Source organism: Notechis scutatus, chromosome 2, assembly GCF_049901735.1.
Source record: "Notechis scutatus isolate UNSWTSFEM ecotype Mainland chromosome 2, rNotScu1.2, whole genome shotgun sequence".
Taxonomy (NCBI): Eukaryota; Metazoa; Chordata; class Lepidosauria; order Squamata; family Elapidae; genus Notechis; species Notechis scutatus.
The window spans coordinates 47,848,394-47,863,359 of NC_142010.1; the positions used below are offsets into that span (position 1 = coordinate 47,848,394).

A 14,966-nucleotide genomic window follows, 5' to 3' on the forward strand; every position below is an offset into this window, starting at 1 on the left:
GAATTTTGTCCCCTTTATGACTTTTTGTGCCACAATTGTTAAGCAAATCACTACCGTCGTTAAGTTAGTAACATGGTTTTTAAGTGGATCTGGCTTTCCCATTGACTTTGCTTGTCAGAAGGTCGCAAAAGATTATCACATGACCCTGGGACACTGCAACCGTCACAAGTATGAGTCAGTTGCCAAGCATCTGAATTTTGATCACAGGACTATGGGGATATAGCAATGGTTGTAAGTGTGGAAAAATGGTCATAAATTACCTTTTTCGGTGCTGTTGTAACTTTGAATGGTCACTCAGTGAAATTGTAAGTCAAGGACTACCTGTACAAATAAACTTCCAAGTGGCCTCAACCACTCTCAGAGAGCTAACAACTGATAACAGACTTCAGAGAGTAATTAGGACTGCAGAAAAAACAATTACTACCCACTTGCCTTCAATTGAGGACCTGTATACTGCATAGGTCAAAAAGAGGGCTGCGAAAATATTTACAGACCCCTCACATCCCGGACATAAACTGTTTCAACTCCTTCCCTCAAAATGACGCTATAGAGCACTGCACACCAGAACAACTAGACTCAAGGACAGTTTTTTCCTGAATGCCATTACTCTGCTAAACAAATAATTCCCTCAACACTATTCAACTATTTACAAAGTCTGCTATTACTATTAATCTTCTCATCACTCCTTATCACCCACCCCCTCCCACTTGTGACTGTATGACTGTAACTTTGTCGCTTGTATCCTTACGATTTAAATGGACTGTTTCCTAGTATGATTTGATTGCTTATTGTACCCTATGACTATCATTAAGTGTTGTACCTTATGATTCTTGACTCTTGACGAATGTATCTTTACTTTTATGGATTCTGAGAGCATTTGCACCAAGACAAATTCCTTGTGTGTCCAATCACACTTGGCCAATAAAAGAATTCTAATTCTGATCTTAAGAGTGCTAACAACCAGATGACTGCTAAGAATATAAATCCCTCCATTCCCCACCATTCAGCCAGAACTGAAGAAGCTTCTTGGATGAGAAACGAAACATTTTCAATGAAAAAAACAACAACAAGAAGAAAGCCTAGTTGCCTTTTGAAAAGCACCCTTGGGCCATCTGTCTCCATAGACAATGGACTCCATGGGATCCTTACAGTAGGCAAATGTTTCAGAATAATGGAAACAGCATCCTGATACCACAAGGCAAGCCCTGCTCCTTTTCTGTCTCCAGGCCAGTGGTAGGATTCAAATTTTTCATACTAGCGGCTCTGTGGGCGTGGCTTGGTAGGCGTGGCAGGGGAAGGATACTGTAAAATCTCCAGTCAGAGGTGGTATTTGCCGGTTCTCCAAACTACTCAAAATTCCTGCTACTGGTTCTCCAGAACTGGTCAGAACCTGCTGAATACCACCTGTGCTGCAGGCCAATAGGAACAAAGCTTGTAGGATGCTTCAGTGTTTGCATTTTCCTAATGAAAGCAGGGTAAGCTTGCAATATGCCATTGAATGAAATAATTCAACACTAAAAGAAGATGTACACATCTTCTAAGGCAACTTCAGACAGTTTTAAGTTTTAAGAGAAAACTTAAAATGTCTTAGATATCTGATACATATCTTCCACAAAAGGGTTTTTTGGTTAACCAATAATGAAATATTTAACTATTAATGTTATCTTTTGCTCTTCTTTTAAATATCACATTAAATAATCCCCATCCAAGCAACTTGCATAGATTTTATGTATCCATATTCACATTCAGGGTGCGTAATGTCTTAAGTACTGCAGGTATTTCATCCCTTGCCTAACAATTTAAGAAGAGTCCAATAAACAATACTACTGTATTGTTGGGTCAAATGGGTCAAAACAGCAGCTACCCTTACATGCTTCTTCCATGTGGAACTTTGTCCCTCTGGTACTTAAAATATGATGGATGGAGGAAGCAGTCTTATTGTCATTCTCTAAAAAAAAAGATGCATTCCTTCAGATAATCTCTCTAATTTTTCTGCCTAGAATGACAACAGTTCTAAATTGTTTTTCTGATGCTGGTTCCATTTTATTTATAACTGGCTTACAATACTATTGCTGTTTTCAAAGTCAGTATACTGAGTTTTGGATGCCAGTAATTATTTTAATACCAGTAATATGCAAACAGAACATATAAGTTTAAAAGTTGGAATTTTATTGTTAATAAAACTGATACAAAGCCAATTTTCCTCTTTGAAAAAAATTATATGTAATAACAGTGTTAATTTGCCCTTCTCTATCCTGTATCATTTGTAAGTTTTTTACAGCTGCCTACTGAATAAGTACATTGTAATAAGAGAGATCTTATACAGTATAGGGTTTGCTAATAATTGGTAAAATCTTAATGTGTAAGAATAGAGATGTTTCACTGTTTGAGAATGGGTAAGTAAAATTAATTATTATAGGCAAAACCCAAATCTTTATGTTTCTCTAATTTATTTCTCAATTTTCTCAATGTTTTCTTAGAAACTAATAGCCACAGGTAAGATTAGCCACAGTGATTTCAATAGGCTTAAACAATCTGATTGTATGGCTATCTATTGCAGGGCCATATCTGGGTTGCAAATCTCCAGATACCCACTAGATGACAACAAAGAGAATTTTCCATATCATAATAATTATCCAAAAATTTGAAGCCCAGATTCAGAAACTCTACATACTGCATCTTAAGTCCAGAAAGTTTAGCAGTCTTCTTCCAGATGTTTATGTATAGAATGTTATATTTCATGAATTTAATTCCCCCATGGTTTTATACAAGCTGCATACAATCCTGCCATTCCAATCTTGCTTCGTGAGAAAATTCTTCTGTCTATTTAAATCAGAGTAAAGAGGGAATTTTCTATTGAGAAGATGCAAATGTTGTTGGGCAGAGCCTAATTTTTGCTGCGAAGAGGTTGACAAATAGGTCATATCTTGTTCATTCAAGAATCCCTAAGGAGATGAAATGGTTTCATGTAGATCAAGCCTCAGGGTTACAAGTTTAAGAACTATTAAATACAGCAAGACAAGCTTTCAATTTACTTGTGTAATTTTTCACTATTCATTGGGAGAGAATATTTTTTTCTAAATTAGTTCTAACAGGAAACCTCACTCATAATTTGTGTTTCTCAGACTGTGAACAGCTTGTTCAAAACTAAACTTGTCACACTGGTGATGGTGATTAACTTTAATTTTTACTCGCTCCACATGATGCATATAAAATACAGAAAGATTAGTTCTGCCTGATTTTTTTCTCCTGTAATACAATCTCTCAGGTTGACGAAGCTGCTCTCTTAAAACGTCATCATCAGGGATGGCTGATGAAAATCACTAGAAGTCTGGATGATTGCATTACTCAACTTAGGTATGGCTTATAAAGTATGTTCTTGGATCTTGGAAGTCTTCCAGTCCCACCTCTTGCTTGAGCTGGAGACCCCATATCATTCTAGATAAATGGTTGTCCAATCTCTTCTTTAAAATTTCCAGTGTTGGTGCATTTACAACTTCTGAAAGCAACCTATTCCACTGATTAACTGCTCTCACTATCAGGAAATTTCTTCTTAGTTCTAGATTGGATTTCTCTTTGGTACATTTCCATCTGTTACTCCTTATCTTGCCTCAGGTGCTTTGGAGGAGAGAGAGAGAGAGAGAGAGAGAGAGAGAGAGAGAGAGACCCTCTTCTTTGTGACAGCCCCTCAAAAATTGGATGACTACTATCATGTCGCCCCTAGTCCTTCTCTTTGTTATATAGACATACCCAATTCTTGCAACCATGCATTATATGTTTTAGCCTCTAGTCCTCAAATCATCTTTGTTCTCTCACTAATTGCTTTGGAATGTCTTTTGAGTTTGGAGAAAAAGGTTATTAAAAAGCAACCTGCATCCCAAAGACTGACTTTCTAAGCTTGACACATTTTGCAATATTTGTAAATGACTGTTGGACAAACAATCAGGTTCCAGGTTCCAGAGACCTTTGATCAGCTCTCATATATAAAAGAATTTGCAGTTAGTTATAAACTGGCCCGGAGGTCATCATCCAAGTCCTAACCAGATCTAACCAAATCCAAACCAACCTAGATTTTTAAGAGCAGCCAAGGTCAATTAGGTGCTTTAACTAAATCATCTTTGGTAGAAATATAACATATAGGTTAAGTTTCTTAAGGAAAAGAATAGAAATAAATTCAATATATCCTTTCATATAAGTACCATTTATGTTCTACAAATTAGTCCCACTTTAGACTCAAAGCCAGCTCTTGACCTTGGGCCGGTCACATTCCCTCCATCCTTAGAAGTAGGCAATGGCAATGGCAATGGCAAAACACTGCCAACAAAACTGCAGGGCTAGTATAGGTAGGGATAGTCAGTCAGGAGTCAAAATATACTTGTAGGCATTTCCCTGTCCCCATAAACAACTGTTTTGCAGCCTTAATGCTAAAATTCTGTTTAAAATATTTACACAGAGAAGCAAAGAAGAACAAGATGACTCTTAGTTTGGGATATCATGGGAACGTGGTAGATCTTTGGTAAGTAGGCAGTTGATCAGTGATTCTCTTGACAGTGATATGTTTTTAATATTTGTTATTTTAACTTCCTTGTTACAATAGCCATAAGCTGAAATAGATCTTTGCTGTTTGATTGAGTATTTCACTTCCTTTTGTTCCATATTTGTGTGGTATTTTTCCTACTGTACGTTAGTATTGTTTATACATGAGAACAACTCCGTTAGAAGCCCTGGTGCCATTTTGAATTCATTTTCTTTTTTTTTTTTTTTTAAAGTTTTATTGATTTTAACAACAAATAAAAACACACAAAACATAAAACATAACATAAGAACATCATCATTCTTCATAAATTTACAGACAGTGTATCGGTTGGTTTATCACTTCTTTTTGTGCATCTATTTCATAGTCATCATAATAATTATATTACATAATAACTCATATTATCAATCAATAATTATATATCCTAATATCCTTATTAAACAATCATTTGACTATAATTTAACTAATTCATGCTTAAGCGAGATAACTATAATTTAGTTAATTTATAACAAATCGTAAAATCATACCAAATCTATCTTAATATAATATTCTAAAAATATTATCAAAACCAAAATATATATATATTCTATTATTATATTGTTTTATCTAACCATTGATAAAAAAGATCCCAAACTTCATAGAATTGTTTATCTTCTTGTTCTCTAATTTCAAATGTCAATCTACTCATTTCAGCACATTCCAATATTTTCTTAATAATTTCTTCCTCTAATGGTATTTTCTCACTCTTCCAATTTCTAGCAAATACAATCCTAGCCGCTGTTAACACATTTACAATCAAATACTTTAAGTTTTTATTAAATGTATCAGGTAAGATTCCCAATAGAAAAATCTCTGGTTTCAAATCTATATGTTTTTTGTCATTTCTTCCAACCATATGCGAATTCTAGTCCAGTATTTCCTGGCCTCCTCACAAGTCCACCACATATGGTAATATGAGCCAGGGATCTGATGACATTTCCAACACTTTTCGGATTTATTCTTGAACATTCTTGCTATTCTTGTCGGGGAAAATGCCACCTGTAAAACATCTTATACAAATTTTCTTTATATGCTACTGACATTGTCATTTTATAATTTTGAGACCACAATTTTTGCCATTTTTCTAAATCAATCCCATATCCAAAATTCTTCCCCCAAACAATCATTGTTTCTTTGACTTGTTCTTCCTCTAATTTAATTTCCAACAAATAACTATATAGTTTTTAATCACTTTTTCATCAGCACCTGTCAAAATCCCATCTAAATCAGTCAATTTATCATAGAATCCTTCTGTTTTAGAATCTTTAAGATACCTTGAGTGTATTTGCGCATATGAAAACCAATTCATCTTTATATCTTGTTCTTCTAGCTTTTGCATCGTTTTAAGTTCACCCTTTTCATCCAGTATTTCCCCATATCTAACTGTTTGTTCCTTCTTATAAATTATGGGATAGGAAAAAGCTTCAATAGTTGATAACCAAACTGGAATTTTCAAATAACATTGTTTCTTAATTTTCTCCCAATTCAACCATAACGATTCCCGTATATAGTGCCTTCTGAAATAACCCTGCGATTTAGTTCCCTTATACCATAAAAAGCATGCCAACCCAATAATAAATCATGTCCTTCCAGTGCCAGTAATCTAGACTTTCTTAACGTTTATCCATTCTTTAACCCACATTAAATTTGCAGCTTGATAATACAACTCCCAATTAGGAAGGCCAAATCCTCCTCTAATTCTAGCATCCTGTAAAAGTTTTAGTTTTATTCTCGCTTTCTTACCTTGCCATATATACTTCAACACCATTTTATTTAATTCATCAAAATAATCTTTACCAAGCCTAATTGGTATTGTTTGAAACAAATATAAAATTCTGGGTAAAATATTCATTTTAATTGTTGAGATTCTACCTATCAAAGATAATTGTAAATTTTCCCATTTTTTCAAGTCAGATGCTATCTGCTGTTTAAGTTTAATATAATTATTCTCTTTCAGTGTAGTACATCTTGACGTCAAAATTATCCCCAAGTATTTAACTTTATTCGTAACTTGAATTTTCAATAAGTCTGCCAACTCTTCTCTTTGCCTTAATAACATATTTTTTGTCAGAATCTTTGTTTTGTCTTTATTTATTTTCAAGCCAGCCATCTCACCATACGTCTCTATCTTTTCCAGTAGTTTTAAAGCTGTCTCTAAAGGATCTTCCAGAATAAAGACCAAATCGTCTGCAAAGGCTTGCAATTTAAATTCCTCCTTTTTAACTTTCATTCCTTTTATATTTGTATCCTCTCTAATATTTCTATTTAATACTTCCAAAGTCAATACAAATAACAAAGGGGATAGTGGACATCCTTGTCTTGTGCCTTTTTTAATATTGATAGAGTCTGTAAATTCTCCATCTATCATCACTTTTGCTGTTTGCTTATAATATATAGCTTCTATTGCTTGAATAAATTTTCTAGCAAAACCCATCTGTTCCAATAATAATAACATAAATCTCCAATTCACGTTATCAAATGCCTTTTGAGCATCTAAAAATATTAAAGCCATTTGCTTTTCAGGGTGTGCCTCATAATATTCCAAAGTGTCCAAAATTACTCTCATGTTGTCTTTAATTTGTCTCTTTGGTAGAAATCCATTCTGATCAGGATGAATAAAATTATTTAAGTATTTTTTAAGCCTTTCTGCCAAAATTGAAGCAAAGATTTTATAATCTGCATTCAATAAAGAAATAGGTCTATAATTCTTAATTTGTGATGGGTCAGTCCCTTCTTTTGGAATAAGCGTAATATAAGCTTCTGACCATGTTTTAGGTATTTTCTTATTTATCATAACTTCATTCATAATTTCTAACATTGAAATGCTCAGTGATTCTTGTAATGTTTTATAAAATTCTGCCGGGAAACCATCTGGTCCTGGTGCTTTCCCGTTATTCTGTCTATTAAGTGCTTCAGTTAATTCCATCATTGTTATAGGATTTTCCAACATTTTCCCAGTTTCATCAGATATCTTGGGTAGGTTGGCATTTTGTAAATACTGTTTAATTTTCCCCTCATCAAAATCCTCCTGCTTATATAATTGCGCATAAAAATCTCGAATAATTCTCTTTTTCTCCTTATTACCATGACAGACTAGACCCTGTTCATCCATTAACTGTGGTATTCTCCTTGATTCTTTCTCTTTTCTCAGTTTGTATGCTAACCATCTACCTGGCCTGTTTGCATCCTCAAAATAGTTCTGTTTAGCACTTCTAATTTTTTGCGCCAGTTCTTCTTTCTCTGTTTGATCCATCTTATGTTTAAGATGGAGTTAGGGGGAAGGCGGAGCCACGTCGCCGCGTTACAGCTGTAATTTCGGGGCTCCGAAGTTACAGCTGATATCTTCGCCCTGGTCGGTCCCAACGGACCTAAACCGTCCCGTAGAGACGGTGATAGTAAGGCGCGTTCTGTCGATCACAGGGACACCGCAAGTCCCTGGTGGATCCAGAAGAAGCCCCTTTACCATCGGCGGAGAGGCAGCCATTAAGCTGCTGAAGCAGGGACAGCTCCGAAAGGAAGAGAAGAAAGAAAGAGAAAGTGTATCGGCTGGTGAGATTTATTTTTTTTTATTTGGGATAAGGACACCCTAGAAGAAGAAGGAATCTGTAAGATTTTTGACAGAATTTGATAAGATGGACTTAGTGGCGATTTTTTTAGAAGATGTCAAAATGAGGCTTGGCTTTTTACTTTTTTTTTTTTTTCTAGCGAACTTCTATTGTGATTAGTAATTGTAACCAGACTTGTTTTGTTTTGTTTTTTTCTATAATTACCTTTCCTTTTTGACTGTTTATATTTTTAATAGAGGCTTCCTTTAGTAATTTTTTCTTTTTTTAAATATACACATATATATATACATATTTTCTTTTTCTATTGGTTTTTTTTTTGGGGAGGAAGAAGGGGGAGTGGAGTTGAGAAACTTTGTAACTCTGCAACACTGCCAACTAGAGGCTTGAAAATACTTTACTTGAAGTTGAGAGAACTGTGAGAAACTCTCTCCCAAGGACACTGAGTTGATAAGATAGAGAGAAAAACTCTGGAGAATGTTTTCACAGGTGTCTCTTTGGGATTTCTACAATCAACTGAATGTTTGAAGCTTGGCTTTGAAACTTGTGGAGAAGCCATAATAAGAGCCTTGGATGTTTAAATAAAATGCAGTGTGATTTTTGCTTTACTTGTTGTTAGCTTTTATCCCTCCTCCTTAACCCTATAGTTTTTTGTAATATTTGTACACTTTTGCTTATTACTATTATTATTATTTTTCATTTTTTTTTTCTCTAAAGGGAAAGCCTCAGAATATTGTTTCTTTTTTCCTTTTTTTTTTCTTTTTTGGGGGGGACTTTTGTTTTTTTTATCTTTGTATGTATATACTCTTTTTTTTGTGGCCATGTTTTTTTTTTTTTTTTCTTGAGATTTCGCAATTGGATTAAGGTGTGAAGAACCTGAAGAATTTTTCTTTTCTTTTCCTTTTATTATTATTGTTATTTTTTTAATATTATTGGGTTTTATTCTCCTTTTGACTATTGCAACTGAGGATTAAGGTCTAGAAGAACCTGAAGAAAGAAATTTTTCTGGTGGCAATTTTTCTTTTTTCCTTGAAACTTTTTTTCCTTTTTAAATTTTGGGTTTTTTGGTTTTTTTTTACTGATTTTTCTTTTTTACGTTTTTCCTTTCCCTAATTGGATTATAATTGTTACACTGCCAACTGGATTAAAAGAGTGGGAAGATTCCGAGTTATTCAAATGAGTAAGAAAGTTCTACCTTCTGGCGCATCAACTTCTGCTCCTGCCTCCCCATCAATTGGAGGACGACTTTCAACAATGGCGAAGCAAGATAAAGGACAAACGGATCTAACGACGGTTATGCAAGGAATTCAAGAACTTAAAATGAGTATTGAACAAAGGATGGGGAGTATTGAACAAAAAATTGAAAATATCCAACAGATGATGGCGAAGTATGATGAGAAACTACAAAAAATGGAAGAGAAAGACAATCAAAGAGATGAGAAATTGCAAAAATTAGAAGAGAAAGACAATCAAAGAGATGAGAAAATTGGAAATATTGATGACAGAGTGACAACGCTTGAACAAAACAAGAATGAGATGGTGAAGTGGGAGATGGATAGATCAGAATATTACCTCAGATTTCAAAATATAGAGGAAGAAAAAGGACAAGATCTTGCTGCAGTAATGATAGAAATCTTGGCTGGAGCTTTGGAAATAACAGAGGAAAAAATGATGGATGGAATAGATGAGATATACCGAGTTTTTACAAGATATGCATCGAGGAATAAGTTACCAAGAGAAGTTCATGTTAGATTTACTAAAAAATCTATCAGAACGCAGATATTACAAGCGGCAAGAGAGAAGACATTGAAATATGGAGATAAAGAGATCGGGGTTTTAAAACAAGTACCCAGAAAAATTAGAGAGGTGAGGAGAGAATATCGTTTCCTGACTAAAGTATTATTGGAAAAGGAGGTGAATTACAGATGGTTGATTCCAGAAGGATTAATGGTTACATGGAAAGAACAGAGATACAGAATTGGCTCAATTGATGAAGCAGAATCGTTTTATAAGGAATTTTTAAAAGAAGAGAAACAGAGATAGAAGAAGAGACTACCTTAACTGAATTTCAAGAGGACCAAATAGAGATGGGAAAAGAAGAAGGTGCAGTAGGTGGACAAGTGGAGACTAAAGAACAACGTGAAGTAAGATCAACGAGAGCCGTTAGACCTAAATATAAATCATAACTATGGAGGAAAAAAAATTGATTTCTTTGAATATAAATGGACTGAATTCAGCTACTAAAAGAAGGAAAATTTTTCATAAAATAGAGAAATTAAAATTTGATATAATTTGTTTACAAGAAGTACACATTAAAAAACAACATCAACAATTATTGGTGCGACCAAAAATAGGGAAAATTTTTACTTCTTTGGCCCAGTGTAAGAAAAGAGGAGTGGTATTGTATATTAAAGAAACCATTTCAGCAAAATTGATTTATACTGATGAAGATGGAAGAGTATTAATGGTTGAAATAGTGGATAACAATACAAAGATACTTTTGGTTGCAATCTATGCTCCGAATGATAAACAAAAAAGATTCTATAAAAAGTTACATATGAAAATAATTGAACTGGACTACGCTAATATATTTATAATGGGAGATTTTAAATGGAATTGTAGACAATGAATTGGACTACACAGCAAAAATAACACGACAAAATAGGAAGATCCTCCCTAAATCCTTTTTTTGAAATGATAGAGGAATTAAATCTAAAAGATATATGGAGAGAAAGAAATACTAAAACTCAACAATATACTTTCTACTCGAATAGACATTCATCATGGTCCAGAATAGATATGATCTGGACGTCAACAGAATTATTATCTAATATTCAAGAAATAAATATTGAAACAAGTACATGGGCAGATCACAACCCAATGACAATTAAATGGAAAGGACAAAAAAAGAAGATCTAGATGGACATTAAATAATACTATTTTAAAGGAAAAAGATTTTATACAGTGGATGGAAAAGGAACTGGCCTTCTTTTTTAATGAAAACAGAAAAGAAGATACTTCAATACAGAATGTTTGGGACACAATGAAGGCATATGCAAGAGGATTGATAATGGAATACACAAAGAAAAAAAATATTAGAAAGAGGCAAATGATTAAAACTTTAGAAGATGATTATAAAAAATTGGAAAAAGAATTACAGAGAATGCCACAGAAAAAAGATATTAAATTTAAAATGAATTCATTTTCTTGATTTATAATGTAAATGGTTCAATGCCACATTTTGCTTTTCCTTGTACAACAAAAGTGATTTATTTTTTAGAAATAAAGTTGATATATGTTAAGTGACAGCATTTCATATCTGATTGTGATCATCATTGCAGACTGATGGGTATGTGCATACATTTGAGAAAATGATGCTGAATTTGCTTCCCTTGAAAAAAGTATCTGTAAGAGTTTTGAATGAAACACGTGTTTGAAATAAGTGGGATGTGTACATGTTTTATGTGTTCACTGAATCATTTATTTCTTAAAATGCATGTTTACAATGTGTATTGATTAATAATTTTGTTTAAATTTTCTCAAGATGCTCTTCATTTCTGCTAATTTCTTTTCTCAATTTCCTGTTTTCCTCTTTCTGAATGTAGGGAGAGACTGGTGGATGAATTCAATACTACTGGGGAACTATTAGTAGATTTGGGGTCTGACCAAACATCTTGTCACAATCCATTTAATGGTGGATATTACCCAGTACAGCTAAACTTTAGGGATGCCAACCAACTCATGTCCAGTGATCCCATAAAATTCCAAGCTCTTGTAAAAGAAAGGTATGGTAATCATTTTCATGTTTTATTTTGGTAAAGTCTTAAAATGTCTTTTGGTTTTTTTAGAAGATTGGAGTGCTAGGTTTTGGATAGAAAAGATTCATTTTTTAATAAGAGTCAGGAAATCATTCTGCCAAAATCTAGTTATAAACTCTAGACTTCTTGCCACCTTCTCATTAATGAAATCTTGGCTTGTGGGAAGTTTGCAGTGGAGATGTCAATGGAGAAATGGTCAGTCCCCCTGTATTCACGCTGTGCTAGCCACGTGTGTGCTTCCTCACACACTCCCCCACCTGGCAGCATCCATTTAGTTGCCTGCTGGGAAGGAAAGGGGAGGGGAGAGGAGGGGGAGAGTGAGGGAGAAGGAAGGAAGGAAGGAAGGAAGGAAGGAAGGAAGGAAGGAAGGAAGGAAGGAAGGAAGGAAAGCTTTCCTACCCTCTCAACAAGTGCCCAACAACAACAACAAAACTTAATGGAGAAGTCAATAGGAAGTCAGAAATTGAACCTACTCCCCTGAATTTTTGCCTACCAATTGTCATTCTGTTTCTCTAGTTAAACAAGGAAATATCTGGGAAACCTAATGGGGCACTAGTTGTCTAAAGGGGACTGGGTAATTTAAAGAAAAAAATGGAGTCCTTAGTATTCTCTGAACTTGGTTGAAGAATGTGGATGAGAACTGCTATATGTTTCCTTGTGCCAACATTCCTATTCCTTGTTGCAACATTACTATTGAAATCTGGAGTTTCTTCTTTTTAGTAAAAAAAAAAATTCAAAAGGTTATTTATTTCAGCAGTGAAATCTGAACCCAGATTTCTCATCTTCCACATTTACTTAGTAAACTATTTTCTCTCATATAGTGTCCCATAGTTCAAATTGGAGTGTTTTTTTTAAATGATAAAAGATATTGTCAAACATAAAGTTCCATGGTTTTTTTTTGAACTTCCGGTTTGTCGGCTTCGCTAGCGGCAGGGATTTGCGATCCTGCGCGATCCCTGCCGCGCTAGCCGCTTTGGTGCCTCTGATCCATAGATCTGGAGGCTAAGGTTGCTACAAAGAAGCAGCCGAAGATAAGGAGGAGCTGGTGAGGGGTTTGGGGGTGTTGCAGACCCCCTTCCCAGCCGGCAAAACCCCTTTCCCAAGACGGTCGAGCGGGCGGTCTGTAATGGCCGCCTCAAAGAAGCCGGCAGCTGGGTAAGACTGAGCAGGAGGAAGAGAGGAGAAAGTGGTAAAGAGAAAGTTTTTGTGGCTGACCCAGGACTTTAAGAGGCGTTTAATCCTGAGAACGATGGTTTTCTGAAAAATACTTTGTTTCCAGAGGAGGATCTCAAGCGGCAAAACTGAGTGCTGAAAGGGAAAGTTTACTCTCCTTCCTTATGGAATCAACAAATGGCCATTGAGAAACCTGTTGTTGTTTTTTATAAAAGGTAAAGACTTGGCTTCTTGTTATAAGTGGGAAGGAAGAGGACAAAATATATATATTAAGATTTTGTTGGAGGAGATGCCTTGAAGATCTTGAGACCAGAAATTAATTGCAACAAGGTTTTAAAATACAGATTGGAGGTTTTTTCCCTTCCCTTTGATACCTTACCAGGAAGAGAAAGTGAGAACTTTGTGTTTTGTTTGGACTGATTGACTCTCTCTGGAATTTTGGGGAATTGCTCTAACTTTTGAAACACTTTGGTTGCTTTAAGAAGAAGAATAAAGAATGGCTTTATCTGCTGATGAACTTAGAGAATATGAAGAAAGAAAGGACGCTGGGAAAAAAGCCTTTTTCTCTCTAGAAATGGCGTTTGTTAATTATCAAATACAACAACAGATGGAGAAAATGGAAGGAGAAGAAGGAGAAGAAGAAGAAGACGCCATCTTCAATTAATTTAAAAATGTAGTTAAGAGAGAAAGGAGAAAGAAAGGAAGGAAAATGAAGGACTTAAGATCTAAAAATACTTAAGAAAGGAAAAAATAAGATGCAAAACCAATTCAATGTTAATGTTACTGAGCAAAAGGAGAAAGGAATACAACAGAGAGGGGAAGTTGGAGGTAAAAAGGTTAGGTGGGATAAGAAAGGAAGGGAAAAGGGAGGGAAAAGCCACAAAGGTATAAAACAAGATGGGAAAAAGGAATTTTTTTAGGGATAAAGGGTAATGTATAATTTCTTTAAAAAGAAGATTCTGCAAGGTACATAAGATGGTATGGTAGTATTTGTATTAGAAATAGAAAATTAGAATGTTATAAGAATCTGAAATGTTTAGTAATGATAGATTTTAAAATTTAATAAAAGATTAAAAGGAATGTTTAAAATATTGAGTTTAATTGAAAAGACTAATTTACTGTTGTTTTGATCTTATTATAAACTCATTATTGTAGCATTTGTTTCTTGAAATAGACAATTGGAAGGCTATAAGATTTAAAATCTAGATTTATTATTTAATTATATTAATTATTGTGGACTTACTGTTTTTTTTTTTTAGAGACTAGTAGGTTGAATGTACTAAGCAGAATCAGATTGGGTATTAGGTGTTATTTTAAATATTAATTTAGGGGAGGATAGAAAGGCATCATACCTTGATCAGGGATTTCAGGGAAACAATTTTTTCTTTACTTGCTGTAGGGAATGAGATAAATGGATAATTTGGAAAGAATGGACAAAAAATATAAATATAATGAATTAAATTAAAATGAATTAAATAAAATAGAAATAAGAAGAGTGAAAAGTGGGGAGAAGTTATATGGAAGATATAGAATGGTAAATAAGATAGGTAATGGCATATAAGATGAGCACGAATTTAATTGAAGTCCATACAAAGAGAGGTAATCTGGGGCCAAACTACTTTCTTAAAAGAAGTTTTATATTTTTGTGTTTTGTGTGTCTATGTTTTCTTTGAGAATTAATAAAACCTCGGAGGAATGTTGGATGAGAATAATGTTAAACAAGACAGAGAGGAATGAAGATGATGGTTATAAACTGGATAAATATAGAAAATTAATAATAATTAATGAAATTGAATAAGAAAAAAGAAATAATGAGAAATTTGTTGAGAGATATCTATA

At 34.2% G+C, this 14,966-nt stretch overlaps 1 protein-coding gene across 2 annotated transcripts in view; it reads left to right on the plus strand.

The window, feature by feature from the left end:
• UROC1 (urocanate hydratase 1) overlaps positions 1 to 14,966 on the plus strand; it is a 65,117-nt gene that overhangs the window by 26,917 nt on the left and 23,234 nt on the right. For both annotated transcript variants that reach the window (XM_026678256.2, XM_087954670.1), the window contains 3 exons: positions 3,269 to 3,357; positions 4,454 to 4,516; positions 11,742 to 11,921. In XM_026678256.2, coding sequence (XP_026534041.2) covers positions 3,269 to 3,357; positions 4,454 to 4,516; positions 11,742 to 11,921 — 332 coding nt within the window. The remainder of the gene's footprint in view (positions 1 to 3,268; positions 3,358 to 4,453; positions 4,517 to 11,741; positions 11,922 to 14,966) is intronic.